The sequence below is a fragment of the Rattus norvegicus genome, chromosome X (assembly GCF_036323735.1).
Source record: "Rattus norvegicus strain BN/NHsdMcwi chromosome X, GRCr8, whole genome shotgun sequence".
Lineage (NCBI taxonomy): Eukaryota > Metazoa > Chordata > Mammalia > Rodentia > Muridae > Rattus > Rattus norvegicus.
The window spans coordinates 6,939,673-6,955,518 of NC_086039.1; the positions used below are offsets into that span (position 1 = coordinate 6,939,673).

The 15,846-nt window shown below is 36.2% G+C and overlaps 1 protein-coding gene across 19 annotated transcripts in view; it reads right to left on the minus strand.

The window, feature by feature from the left end:
- Kdm6a (lysine demethylase 6A) overlaps positions 1 to 15,846 on the minus strand; it is a 139,654-nt gene that overhangs the window by 19,299 nt on the left and 104,509 nt on the right. For all 19 annotated transcript variants that reach the window (XM_039100359.2, XM_039100365.1, XM_063279721.1 and 16 more), the window contains 6 exons: positions 11,735 to 11,864; positions 6,676 to 6,781; positions 5,898 to 6,103; positions 4,177 to 4,241; positions 2,623 to 2,697; positions 2,082 to 2,230 (listed from right to left, as the gene is read on the minus strand). In XM_039100359.2, the coding sequence (XP_038956287.1) occupies positions 2,082 to 2,230; positions 2,623 to 2,697; positions 4,177 to 4,241; positions 5,898 to 6,103; positions 6,676 to 6,781; positions 11,735 to 11,864 (731 nt within the window). The remainder of the gene's footprint in view (positions 1 to 2,081; positions 2,231 to 2,622; positions 2,698 to 4,176; positions 4,242 to 5,897; positions 6,104 to 6,675; positions 6,782 to 11,734; positions 11,865 to 15,846) is intronic.

The following is a 15,846-nucleotide window of genomic DNA, read 5'->3' on the forward strand; positions in this document are numbered from 1 at the left end:
ACAAATAAATATCTGTAAAGTGGTCAGCATCCTTAGATATCAGGAAAATGAAAATTAAAATAGTTTGAAACAGCTTTATCTCAACCTAAAGAGAAAACAAAGGACAAAAAGTGTTGGCAAGGATTAAGGGAAAGAGACTCCCTTATACACTTCTAGTGGCAATGTAAAACGGTACGGCCACATGGAAATCAGTATAGTGATTCCTCAAAAATTACAAGCATAACTTCCGATTTAATCCAATATTAATGCAGAGATAAAAGTGTTTACTTTGACTGCTGCAGTATTTATTATAATAGCCTAAACATGGAACCAGCCTAGATATCCATAAATCAATCCGAATCTCAATCTCTCTCTCTGCCTGCCTGCCTGTCTGTCTCTCTCGCTCACACACTGACACACACACACACACACACACACACACACACACACACACACACACACACACCATGAATTTTATTCAGTCATAAGAACGAAATTACAACCTTCACAGGAAAATGTATGGAGTTGGAGATTATTATGTTACATGAAGTGAGCAGGCTTAAGAACAAGTATGTTTTCTCTCATGTATAAAATCTATTTTAAAATTTATATTAAAAATTACTTGAAGAAGATAACAAGATGTTAAAGACCTCTAGTGCAGTCACTTGATGCACTTTTCAGAACCTTCTAATGTCCCTCACGAAATAAAAATTTACAAACTGAGAAAGGAGCATGGGAATCCAGGGCGAGTGAGATAGCTCAACAGGTGAAAATGCTTGCTATCAATCAAGCTGGAGAACCAGTGGTTAATCCTCCAGATCTACGTACGTGGTAAAGGGATAGAAACTGACTTTGGCAATTTAATTTCTGGCACATATATACAGGTTTGTGTAAGCATATAAGGACATACACAATAAATATGTCTAATGATGTAGCAGAAAGAGAACATGGTTCTCCTGACAATTTATGCCAGAATTTTTTTTTTAATCAAATTCTGTGAAACATACAGAATTATGCTTCAAATGACACAAGAATAAAACTGCAATCAATGTTTCCAATAGTGGCTGTAGATACGATTCCCTTGGGGAATATTTTGTGTTGTTTGTTGTTTTGGTAACATTCGGTCTCAGATCTTATCTCCAAAGATCAATTATACATTCTACAAAGCAAATCAATCTAGACAAAGAAAACAATGAAATATTAGTCAAAATCAAAATAGGTCTATTTTGAAATGACTCTTAAAACTGATTCATTAAGGAATAAAGAAAGAAACCAGTCAAGATTTTAAGTCATGTGTACTTCAACATGTGAAGCTGAAACATGTGCATGAAAACACATGATTGAAACATGTTACAGATATGCAACATAGAGGTACTTGTTTCTTATCAGTAACTGAACTAATTCATTGATGCTAGGATTACAGTGACTGTTAAATATTTCAAATTTATATTTGAAATAAATATTTCAAATTTCAAAACTCTAAAATTTCATGTCAATCCATGGTCCCCAAAGACAGTATATTACTGATAGTTGAAAACTTGAAAGCAGAAAATTAAATCCTTTGACATGAAAGAAACATATGACTTGCAAAACCTGAACTGTCTAGTTCAGTGGTCAAGTTCATGAGTTTAGTAATCACTTCATATTAAGTGCTTTTGAAACTGTCAGCTGAAACTTAACTAGAGGATTGTAACCACAGTTTGTTTTTAAAACCAAATAGAATGGAATAGATGGAAAAATGTTTCTCATGTGAAGCTGTTATATTCAAGACACACACTAGGCCATGATATAAAATAAGTACATTAAATTATGATTGTTTAAAAAAACTGTTCTGAAACACTACACTCCTACCATTCTCAGAAGTATGCAAGAACAACAGTTGTTGGGCCAGAGGGTACTCTAAAATTTTTCAGAAGAAATCATTAGGATTAGAGTTGAAGGATATCAAAAGGAAGAAATTCTGACCTAAGTCCCATTAAAAGCATCAAAGATTAATCCATTTAGTTCTACTCATTTTTAAAAGAAAGATATTGAGTCTCTTTCTTTAAATGGGAGATGAAAAAAGCTTCATCTTTTATGAGATACTACTTCATAAAATTCACCTGGTGTTCTGCTTCCTGGAACTTTCATGTATAGTTGAACTGTGTTCATGCCCAGTATAGTATGACCAACATGGCTTAGAAGATTTCCTGCTGATACAACTCTCACAAAGGCAGGAAGTTTAGTCAGCTCATGTAGCTGTAACTTCCACCTACAAGAAAATAAGCGTAAAATCCTGACATAAATATTTGCAGACATTATCAATTTACCCAAAGCTCTTATGCTCCAATCAGAAAACAAATCTACAAATATTTTATTTTCATGTAAGAAATAATGGAATGTGTGAATTAACCTCCCAATGAAAAACAGTATTAAAATTATAGACATAGAACATAAATAAAAACGGTCATAAAATCAGGTTTAAAAAAAGTATGTAATAGTCTTAACTTGAAAAAATAATTTAGCTGTAAAACCTAATACAATTATTTAGTTTGACCACATGTCAATTTAGAAAAATGAGAAGAAATGAAATAGAAGGAATTATAAACAATTCTCAGACAAAGCAAGAGTTCGTCAGCTCACATAATTATCACAAGGACTTACTTTTTGTCATCAGACAGGTCAATGTTGGTCCCAAACTTAATGGTTTTAAAGGGTCCCCTTCTCCTTTTCCCAGAACTTTAAAAGAAAGAGGCAAATTAAAAGCACATCTTTTTAAAAACAAAAACAAAAAAAAAAAAACCAAGACTCCAGCCAGTTTTGAGACTGAAGCAGAAGTTTTGTTTTCCAATCTGCTTTTATACCACTTTAATTACATGCAGAATAATAAGATTGGTTCTGAGTAGAGAAACAAGCAAGGTGATAACCAAATTCCTGTAAATACCTTTCTGGCGGCTAGTCAGGATGACCAAGACAAAAGGACTGCCACACATGCCCCCGCTGAGCCTGCTCTGAGCTTCGCATTAACTCATATGTAAATGTTCTTAATCAAGGCTCATTTCCTGAGCCCAAGCCCAAAGCCATATTCCTGCTCAGGGCTTCTTTCTTTTGTCCTGATAAGGTCAGATTCATACCAAGTGCCTAGAAGCTCTCTGTATCTCCCCCTTTTTTATATCATAAACTAGACTGGGAATGTCTTAGGTCATTCTGTCATGGAATAAGCATTATCAAAAGCAATGCTATTCTGTCTTAGGTTGTAAGGCTCTGTGCATAATCTTACCCATTCTTGGCTTATCCAAGCCTGTTAAATTAATAACTCTGCATGGGGGTCCATTTTTTAGGTTCAAGCCAACATTATTTTGGTGGCCAACATATTGATGTTGTTAAAGGCAAATTTTATCACAATGGGAAGGAAAAATATTAAGGAAATCATGATCAAGCTATATATGCCATTCTCGAAGCTTGACCAAGACGGAAATACTGACCTTGGGTCATGAATAATTTTACCAGCAATATCTGTAGCATCAAAGCTCAGCGGAGCAGCATTCTTTAAATTTATAATCTCAGTAAGCAAGGTTGATACATCCAGAGGGGTGTTAGAATTATGCCAAATACCCTGTAAGTGTCTCTGAACCTTTTCCCAATTACAGTGTCTATCATCAAGTTTAGAAGTAACACAAATCCACTGGTAATTAGCATGACATTCAAGATGGCTTTTTACTCTTAAATTCTGAACCTCCTTCTCCAATAATTTGAATAGTATCATAAAGATCATCAATCCGGTGTTCCAAACACCAATCCAAATCCTCTTGAATACTCAAAACATTAGTAACATTTTTTGCTAAACGATTAATAAAATTAACTGTCTTAATTTAACTTCTTGTGTCAACGCAACAGTGCTATTAATTAAATAGCTATACCGCTATACCAGCAATAATCAAGCCCACTATCCTATTGCTTCTGCTTAAAGCCTGACTCACTTCTCCCAATATTTTTTTGCAAGCCTTTATCAGAATACCAGGGTCTTGCAACACTCACAAGCAATAAAACAAAAGCTAGTTGATAGAGCATAGCAAACATGCCAGATTTCAATATAGTAACAAAATTACAAAGTGTACAATGAATACAACTTACATTAAATACTGTAGAAGAAACAAAAGTAATTTTAAAGCACATTTTTTAAACAGAACTATTAAGTAGAAATGAAAAACTACTTACTTATCTGATGATGTAGATTCACTGTCCGAGTGGTCTTTATGGTGACTTCTTTTCTCATTTTCTTCCTATAATTCAAAAAGGGCATTTTAGTTTAGAATTCCACACAACTGGTTAATATTTCCTTTATGTCACTACAGATTCTCATAGTACCTCTATTTACAAGAAGAGGAAAACTGAGGTAATTCACTGTAACACAATGCAACTTGTAGGACAGATTTTAGTAGATGAATATTTTTTGTAGGAGTATAGAAAGGGACAGTGGGAAAGTAACTGTGTTGGTTATTTTATGTCAATTAGATACAAGTGGGAGTTATCTGAAAGGAGGGAACCTTAATTGAGAAAATGCTTCCACAAGAGCTAGCTAACTGTAGGATATTTTCTTCACTAGTGACTGATGGAGGAGGGCCTGGCCATTGTGGGTGGTAACCTCACCCATGCTGGTGGTTCTAGGTTCTATAAGAAAGCAGGTTGACACAAGGAGCAAGTCAGTACATAGTACCTCTCCATGGCCTCCCTATCAGCTCCTGTCTCCAGGTTCCTGCCCTGTTTGGGTTCATGTCATGACTGTGCTTGATGACGATATGATGATGATGTGATATGGAAATATAAGCCAAATAAACCCATTTCTCTCCAAGTTGAGTTAGGTCATGGTGCCTCATCAAAGAAACAGAAACTTTAACTAAAATAGTAATCCAAATTTGTAATTCATGTATAAATGATTCCTTGACTGAATATATGAACCCAGTGAAACATTTTAAATATTTTAAAAGAGATAAGCAAATCTAGTGAATAACAAACGCAAGACTTTCAATCACATAGAAAATTAAATTTCCTGTGTAGGATATGTGAACAACCTAGCACAAAGCAGTATTTCAAAGAACTCATTTCTATGGATGTTTTATATCCATTTTGTGGAAGAACTCACAAAGTTCTGGTTATACTATTACATGATTTTACTAATGTTTCAATGATAGAAGATATATAGGGACGCTTTCATAATAGTTTTGATTAGTTGTAAAATTTAGATTTAAAAAAATAATATATATGTTGAAATTATATAATATAATTATATAACATGATGATAATTATATAATATAATGAATTATATATATAATGATGTATGCTTATTACATCCTGTTTCTACCTCCTCCTCAGCATTTTTTTTTTTTTTACATGAACTAAGACTGGAAGGAAGAACACTAATACTTCCTGAAAGAGTCGTCTACCTGGTAATATTAAACTGGCAGAAGAAAAAAAAAATGCAAGTATACACGATTAAGCATAAAGCAAACTCAAGACAGGTGTAGGCTCCAAATCAGTGATTCAACAGGGGACAACATTGTCTTCCAGGAAATATTTGTTAGGTCTAAAAATGCTTTTGAGAAGATATGGACGGTGCTACATAGCATATAATATACAAGATAGGCCCACAACAAAGAATTATTCAACTCAAAATGTCAACGGTACTGAAGAAACCTTGCTTTAATCATAAATATCCTAGATAACCTAGGATCTTATTTCTAGGACAGTAATTTCCCCTCTACAAAATATTTACTGAATTAACTCATAGGTTTGTTTAAGGTAAAGTGGGTAGCACTTACAAGGTATTTTATGTAACATAATATAATCTAATATTTACAAAAGTACTGTCTTCTTTTAAAGCTACAAAATGAAATAATTTTTAAATCCCTAAAAAGATTCTTCAGGAAGCAAATACTTACTCTCAATGATTCTTGGAACGAGGAGGCCTGGTACTGAGCATATTTAGCAATTGTAGTATGAGATCTATTGCTTTCACAGTGCCAGATTTTCTTGGTTCCAGTAGGGTCCCAATTTTCATCTGCTGGTTGTAACAACTGTGTCCTCACTTCTACCATATGTTCATTGTTAGCTTCCACCAAAGTTTTAGTAGAGAAAAGTCCCAAGTCTTTATAAGTAAGCCATAAATAAATAAAAGAAGTCAGTAAAATCAAAACAAAAATGCACCCCACCTCTGCCTCTTCTTTCAAAGAGAAAGCATTTTATGGCAATATATCCATTTCCCCCAAAAAGTCAACCAGGTTATTTATATACTTTGAAGGTATGGGCATACCTAATGCTCATGTTATTCAAATAAGAGAATGAGTCAAGAATCTGACGGTCAAACTTTCACATACTAATTTTTGCAGGTGCTAGCAAATACCAGTGGGGCAGTATAGTACTTGATGAGTACTTACATTTCATATTCTCACAGTAGTTAAACATAAATCATTAGACAAAAGTAAAAGCTAAATTAAAAAACTAATCCTAAATTGCCAGCAACCAATACCATCACTATTATATATTCAAATCATGGACTTGAAGTAAAAATGATCAAAATTCCCCATCCATATTAGAACGAAAATATGTATTATGTGTGAGTTGTGATGGTGGGGGATTGTACCAGACTTCTTTACTAGTGCTTTAAAAGGTTACAAGACAGCATGCATAAAAAATTTTTCTTTTTATTTAAAAGCATACCTAATTTAAGAGCTCCAGCAAGGCCACGAATTACTGTAACAGGGTTGTTTGGATTTGTACAAAATTGATGTAATGGTGGAAAGAAAGCATCACGTTTATTTTCCAACTGTAAAGTTAAAATATGTGGTTATATCTCAGGAAAATACAGCTCTTTAACTTTTAAATATTATACTTCATATTCACTGCCTATTGAGCTATTTTATTTCATGTGTTCATATTTGCTTTCTATTTTATAGTATTTTTGCATTTTGATTTTAATTGTGACTAAATAGCAGCCACATACATTTTTGTGTACTACATATTGAAGAAATTATGTAGCAGAAATACATTTAAACTTCAAAACCAAAGTGAAGATTGCTGAACCTCAAAAAGGAAAAAAAATCAAGAAGCACAAGTGGGTACGTAGAAAGTATAGTAGAGTTCGCTTAGCTTTAATAAAAACTCGACTGAAAATGAGAGTACCAAGTACAGGCTGGTTGTAAGTCCATGGTAGAATGTTTCTCTGAACATTCAGAGGGCTCTAGGTTTTATCTCCAATACTACCCCATATTGAAAAACCATAAAATGTAGAAAGTTAAAAGACCCAATATAGAAGCTGGGAGTGGGTGGCAGTCACTGTAATCACAGTGCTTACTTAGAAGGCAGAAGTGGTCATCTTTGAATTTCATGCCAGCTAGAATGACAGAGTGAGTCCATTTGTCCAAAAATGAAATCGTCTTGGCTTGGAGATATAGCTCAGTGGTTATAAGCACTTACTGCTCTTGCAGAGGAAGGACCAGATTTTGATTCCCAGCCGCCCCTGTGGCTCACAACTATCCATAACTCCAGCTCCAGGGTACACCTACCCTCACATGTATCTAATTCCATATTTGTAATTAAAAATAAGAAAAATAAAGATTCTGAATAATACCATATGTTCTTGATGCAACATTATTCCTGTAGTTAGGTAAATAATTATAGTATCAGGCAAGATTGGAAGTTTGCTAAGGGCTGGAGTATGTAGCTCAATGGCACAGTACTTGACTAGCAAGTAAAGGAGCCTACGTTTTACCCCTAGTAGGGGAAAACTAAGCAACAAGTGAACTGTTATTGAGGGAAGTGACAGAGCTTGATGGTAGAATACTTTCAAGAGTATGTGCAAAAAATACAGTCTAATCCCAGTACCACCAAGTGAACTGACCTGTCACATGCTGTAACATGGATAAACCTTGAGGACATGATAAATGAAATAAACTAGTTATAAAGAAATTTGATTTTACCAAAAGCAATCTACAGATTCAATGCAATCCCCATCAAAATACCAATCCAATTCTTCAAAGAGTTAGACAGAACAATTTGCAAATTCATCTGGAATAACAAAAAACCCAGGATAGCTAAAGCTATCCTCAACAATAAGAGGACTTCAGGGGGAATCACTATCCCTGAACTCAAGCAGTATTACAGAGCAATAGTGATAAAAACTGCATGGTATTGGTACAGAGACAGACAGATAGACCAATGGAATAGAATTGAAGACCCAGAAATGAACCCACACACCTATGGTCACTTGATTTTTGACAAAGGAGCCAAAACCATCCAATGGAAAAAAGATAGCATTTTCAGCAAATGGTGCTGGTTCAACTGGAGGGCAACATGTAGAAGAATGCAGATCGATCCATGCTTATCACCCTGTACAAAGCTTAAGTACAAGTGGATCAAGGATCTCCACATCAAACCAGACACACTCAAACTAATAGAAGAAAAACTAGGGAAGCATCTGGAACACATGGGCACTGGAAAAAATTTCCTGAACAAAACACCAATGGCTTATGCTCTAAGATCAAGAATCGACAAATGGGATCTCATAAAACTGCAAAGCTTCTGTAAGGCAAAGGACACTGTGGTTAGGACAAAACGACAACCAACAGATTGGGAAAAGATCTTTACCAATCCTATAACAGATAGAGGCCTTATATCCAAAATATACAAAGAACTCAAGAAGTTAGACCGCAGGGAAACAAATAACCCTATTAAAAAATGGGGTTCAGAGCTGAACAAAGAATTCACAGCTGAGGAATGCCGAATGGCTGAGAAACACCTAAAGAAATGTTCAACATCTTTAGTCATAGGGAAATGCAAATCAAAACAACCCTGAGATTTCACCTCACACCAGTGAGAATGGCTAAGGTCAAAAACTCAGGTGACAGCAGATGCTGGCGAGGATGTGGAGAAAGAGGAACACTCCTCCATTGTTGGTGGGATTGCAGACTGGTAAAACCATTCTGGAAATCAGTCTGGAGGTTCCTCAGAAAATTGGACATTGAACTGCCTGAGGATCCAGCCATACCTCTCTTGGGCATATACCCAAAAGATGCCTCAACATATAAAAGAGACACGTGCTCCACTATGTTCATCGCAGCCTTATTTATAATAGCCAGAAAATGGAAAGAACCCAGATGCCCTTCAACAGAGGAATGGATACAGAAAATGTGGTACATCTACACAATGGAATATTACTCAGCTATCAAAAACAACGAGTTTATGAAATTCGTAGGCAAATGGTTGGAACTGGAAAATATCATCCTGAGTGAGCTAACCCACTCACAGAAAGACATACATGGTATGCACTCACTGATAAGTGGCTATTAGCCCAAATGCTTGAATTACCCTAGATCCCTAGAACAAAGGAAACTCAAGACGGATGATCAAAATGTGAATGCTTCACTCCTTCTTTAAATGAGGAAAAAGAATACCCTTGGCAGGGAAGGGAGAGGCAAAGATTAAAACAGAGACTGAAGGAACACCCATTCAGAGCCTGCCCCACAGGTGGCCCATACATATACAGCCACCCAATTAGACAAGATGGATGAAGCAAAGAAGTGCAGACCGACAGGAGCCGGATGTAGATCGCTCCTGAGAGACACAGCCAGAATACAGCAAATACAGAGGCGAATGCCAGCAGCAAACCACTGAACTGAGAATAGGTCCCCCGTTGAAGGAATCAGAGAAAGAACTGGAAGAGCTTGAAGGTGCTCGAGACCCCAAAAGTACAACAATGTCAAGCAACCAGAGCTTCCAGGGACTAAGCCACTACCTAAAGACTATACATGGACTGACCCTGGACTCTGTCCCCATAGGTAGCAATGAATATCCTAGTAAGAGCACCAGTGGAAGGGGAAGCCCTGGGTCCTGCTAAGACTGAACCCCCAGTGAACTAGACTATGCGGGGAGGGTGGCAATGGGGGGAGGTTTGGGAGGGGAACACCCACAAGGAAGGGGAGGGGGGAGGGTGATGTCTGTCCGGAAACCGGGAAAGGGAATAACACTTGAAATGTATATAAGAAATACTCAAGATAATAAAAAAAATAAAATAAAATAAAATAAAATAAAAAAAAAAGAAAAAAAATCAGAATAAAGGAGAATTATGCTGTGGAAAATATTATATATATTCTGCATTATATATATTATGTAATATAAATAGGAAATTGTTCATCGGCTAAAACATCAATAGCAGTTATATGTGACAAATAAGATTAGTAGTAAAATTTTTATTTCTTTGTAATTTTGTGGGGGTTGCTCAAGTGTTCAATATGTCCATGTGTTACTTTTGTAATGAAATTGTTTTGCACATCGTAGAACACAACTTTAATGAGAAAAATATAGGAAATGAATGCAGCAAGAACAAGCAGCGGAGATACCATGGGTTGCCCATCCTTGCTTTCCATTCCTTTCTTTGTGCTCCCACAGGCATTGTGAGACAATGTGCACTTCATCTATTGATTTAAAAAAGCGTTTTATTTTAAGTCAGTAACTTGTTGAGGAAGAATCATTGATGTCTATAGAGCTATGCGTCAACTGTATTGTGCTTGATTATTCTCTGTCTCGGCCCAAAAAAAAAAAAAAAAAGAAATTTGATTCCATGTATAAAGTAGTGAAATTGATGAAAACAGAATTATGACTTAAGGGGATGGGGAAAAATGTTCAGTGCGTAGACACTGGCAAAATACCTAAGCTTTCAAGATAAGTTGTACAACATGAGTATGCTTAATACTTAACTATATACTCACAAAGGGTTGAGATGGTGAATTGTGCCATATGCTTAAAAACTCAGTGAAGAAATCAAAATTTCTCAAGGTTAAGAATCATTTTCACAGATATAAATTCCTGATAATATACTTTGGATGGTCTTATATGTATCTAATTTTTTTCTTGGAAGAAGTTAATATAGCAGTAGCAGGATTTATTTGTAAAAACACAATTAAGAACTCTTCGTATTAGATGCCTAAATTTCTATGAGATAAAACTGACAGTTTATACACGGTAAATAACTTATAAAGATTTTTATAACTTATATCCATCTATAATCATATTCTTTGTTTCTTAGACATGCTGGCTTTAAAAAATTATTTTATGTAAATGAGTGTTTTGCCTACATGCATGTGTACCATGCATGTGCCTGGTACCCATGGAGGCCAGAGGAAGGCAACTGGACTAATGGATGGTCATGTGAGCATAGGTAACTGAACCTGGATTTTCTGTAAGAGCAGCAAATACTCTTAACTGCTTAGCCATCTCTCCAGCTCCAATGACCACATTATTAAAGCACCATTTTTTACTTTTTTTTTCTGTCACTGACGGTATTTCTTTTAGCATGTGTACAGAAAAAAAAAGTAAATGCTAACTAAGGCCCATAAAATTGATAGATTTAAAACCCAGTTTACCTTAGGGAAAAAATAAGTTGAATAGTTCCAAGTAGCTTTCATTTAACACTGCTCAAAATTAAAACAATGAAAGTATTTCTCACTTATTCTAATATACCCTATAATCAGGGGGAGTATGGGTATAGTAGCAATGTTATAGAATACATGCCCAGAATGTGCAAAGTTTTAGGTTCAGTCTCTAGTACAGCAAAACATATCAAAATATCAAAAATATCTCTAAATACATCTTTTTGTTGCCAAATAGTCACACTACTGCCAATAACTGTAATAGTTGCATCTATGCTGACCTAAAAGATATTTACAAAAGACATATACAAGAAAACACTGGCTTAGATGACTTCTAGTCAATTCAGACTCACATAAATACTAGGTGTAGGTGGATTCAACTTGTCCTTTGGCAAGGGAGGATATGGTGAGGATGGTGGTCTTGGAGGTGGACATTTATCCAACAGAATGCTACTATTAGACAGGCCATTTTTACCTAGATTCCTTTAAAAAGAACAGGAAAAAGAAAAATCAGCTTTACATTTACAAAGAAGGCAGAAAATAATTCTGAATTTACTTATTAACAGACATTTTAATAAAGACATAAATTTGGGATCCAGCAGGAACAACAAAATTCTTCCTGGAAATACCTATTTTGATTCCTGTATCTTCCTTCCACTGAAGAAAACTAAAAGCACACGTTAAGCATAAAAAAAATTCTCTTATTTTGTTTATGATTTCTTTATCTGAAGAACAAGTATGAATTCCAGTTTAAATGATCAGGATCATTCCCATTATAGGTTGATACATTAGCTCAACCAAGAAAAAAACGCAGTCATACTAACAGTTTCTTACTGTGTCTTGAAAATTATCTGCTTGTTAAAAGCAAGTCTGAAACAAATTTCTCTGAAATAACTGACACATACAGTCATCTATATAAGAGACTATAAACGTTAACTTATCAATATTAAAGATGCAGACAGATGTCGGGTATGCATGTTACTTTTTAAACAGTTTTAGAATACCATAAGGTTAGATAAAAAAACTTTATTACTACAGTCCAAAGTAGACAGAAAAGGAAGCAAAGTTATGGAATAAGATGGTGATGAAGAGAGTTGGGGATTTAGCTCAGTGGTAGAGCGCTTGCCTAGCAAGCACAAGGCCCTGGGTTCAGTCTCCAGCTCCGAGAAAAAAAAAAAGGAAAAAAAAGAAAGACAGAAAGAAAAAAAAACAACAGATGGTGACGGAGAGAATTTAGAAACAATGTCATTTTTAAGTTGTTCTTTTTACCCATTCTGAAGCAGCCACATTTAGTATAGAAATGAAGAGAAAGTGTTCTGGGTAAAAGGACCTTTTTAAAACTCTGTTAATTAGGGAAAAAACACCCTTCATAATAGTCCCAAATAATATTAAATACCTCAGTATGACTTTAATCAAGCAAGTGAAAGATCTGTATGATAAGAACTTCAACCCTCTGAAGAAATCAAAGATCTCAGAAGGTGGAAAGATCTCCCATGCTCACGGATTGGCAGGATTAATATAGTAAAAATGGCCATTTTACCAAAAGCAATCTTCAGAGTCAATGGAATCCCCATCAAAATACCAATCCAATTTTTCAGAGCGTTAGACAGAACAATTTGCAAATTCATCTGGAATAACAAAAAACCCAGGATAGCTAAAACTATCCTCAACAATAAAAGGACTTCCTGGGGAATCACTATCCCTGAACTCAAGCAGTATTCACAGAGCAATAGTGATAAAAACTGTATGGTATTGGTACAGAGACAGGCAGATAGACCAGGGAAATAGAATTGAAGACCCAGAAATGAACCCACAAACCTATGGTCACTTGATTTTTGACAAAGGAGCCAAAACCACCCAATGGAAAAAGGATAGAATTTTCAGCAAATGGTGCTGGTTCAACTGGAGGTCAGCATGTACAAGAATGCAGATGGATCCACTCTTATCACCCTGTACAAAGCTTAAGTCCAAGTGGATCAAGGACCTTCACATCAAACCAGATATACTCAAACTAATAGAAGAAAAAGTGGGGAAGCATCTCGAACACATGGGCACTGGAGAAAATTTCCTGAACAAAACACCTATGGCTTATGCTCTAAGATCAAGAATCGACAAATGGGATCTCATAAAACTGCAAAGCTTCTGTAAGGCAAAGGACACTGTGGTTAGGACAAAACAGCAACCAACAGATTGGGAAAGGATCTTTACCAATCCTACAACAGATAGAGGGCTTATATCCAAAATATATAAAGAATTCAAGAAGTTAGACTGCAGGGAGACAAATAACCCTATTAAAAAATGGGGTTCAGAAATAAACAAAGAATTCACAGCTGAGGAATGCCGAATGGCTGAGAAACACCTAAAGAAATGTTCAACATCTTTAATCATAGGGAAATGCAAATCAAAACAACCCTGAGATTTCACCTCACACCAGTGAGAATGGCTAAGATCAAAAACTCAGTGACAGCAGATGCTGGTGAGGATGTGGAGAAAGAGGAACACTCCTCCATTGTTGATGGGATTGCAGACTGGTACAACCATTCTGGAAATCAGTCTGGAGGTTCCTCAGAAAATTGGACACTACCCGAGGACCCAGCTATTCCTCTCTTGGGCATATACCCAAAGAATGTTCCAACATACAACAATGACACATGCTCCACTATGTTCACAGCAGCCTTATTTATAATAGCCAGAAACTGGAAAGAACCCAGATGCCCTTCAACAGAGGAATGGATTAAAAAAATGTGGTATATCTACACAATGGAGTACTACTCAGCTATCAAAAACAATGACTTCATGAAATTCATAGGCAAATGGATGGAACTGGAAAATATCCTGAGTGAGGTAAGCCAACCACAGAAAAACACACATGGTATGTACTCATTGATAAGTGGATATTAGCCCAAAAGCTCGAATTACCCTAGATGCACAGAACACATGAAACTCAAGAAGGATGACCAAAATGCGGATGCTTCACTCCTTCTTTAAAAGGGGAACAAGAATACCCTTAGGAGGGGATAGGGAGGCAAAGTTTAGAATAGAGGCTGAAGAGCCTGCCTCACATGTGGCCCATACATATACAGCCACCAAACTAGGTAAGATGGATGAAGCAAGGAAGTGCAGGCTGACAGGAACCGGATGTAGATCTCTCCTGAGAGACACAGCCAGAGTATAGCAAATACATAGGCGAATGCCAGCAGCAAACTTGCTGAACTGAGAACAGGACCCCCATTAAAGGAATCAGAGAAAGGACTGAAAGAGCTTGAAGGGGCTAGAGACCCTATATGAATAACAATGCCAACCAACCAGGGCTTCCAGGGACTAACCCATTACCCAAAGACTATACAGGGGCTGACCCTGGGCTCTAAGTGCATAGGTAGCAATGAATAGCCTAGTAAGGGCACCAGTGGAAGGGGAAGCCCTTGGTTCTGCCAAGACTGAACCCCCAGTGAACAGGATTGTTGGGGGGGGTGCGGTAATGGGGGGAGGATGGGGAGGGGAACACCCATATAGAAGGGGATGGGGAGGTGTTAGGGGGATGTTGGCCCAGAAACCGGGAAAGGGAATAACATTTGAAATGTAAGTAAGAAATACCTAATTTAATAAAGATGGAGGAGGGAAGAAAAAAAAATAACCGTTCTGTTAAAAAATTCCTAAACGAGAGATACCACGTTTCTTATACTGTATAATATAATACTTTCACCTGAGTTCTGGCACAAGCTAGTATCAACCAGACACCCCATTACTTGCAATTTCAAAACTTTTCTATAAGCTTCAGAAGATTTGTCTCCAACTTATACGAGTGATTTCCTGTCTCCTCATTTAAAAAATTAATGTCTAGATAGGTTGAAATAGCCCCACCCCACCCCACTCCATCCCCTGAGATGGATAAAAGTTTTAGTGCATTTAGCTATTTACAACATTAAGCATCTGTAATGAAGCAAAAATGGCCTGTGTAAGTTTAACACAAAACTATGAGAATGTACTCAAGTGAATGTCCCAATGTCACCATCAGCCTCAAAAATGAGATGGAAGAGTATCGTTCATAACAGATTAAGAAATATAGTAACTAGCCACTCTATAACATATAAAATTTTATTAACAAAAAATGCCTTTCTACATTATTTATAACTTTTGGGACATAATCTAGCTCTAGAATCTACCTCTAGAAAAATGTTTTTATGACATCTCCGTTTCTCTCTCTCTCTTTTTTTTTAAAGCAAATGTCTTAAGTCTACGAAGACTGGATCAGGTATTGAGCCCATGCTTTAACTGAGTAGAAGCAAATCTAGGAAAGGAGGGTAGAGACCAGATTAGCCAAGGCAAAGGCAGGCAGATCGAAGACAAGCATATTGGAAATGTATCAAGTCAGTTATGGCTGTTGACCTGAACACTTAAAGGGCTTCAATGTTGATATGAATGATAGTAATTCAGAGACAAAAAGGTTAATATCCCTAAATTAAAA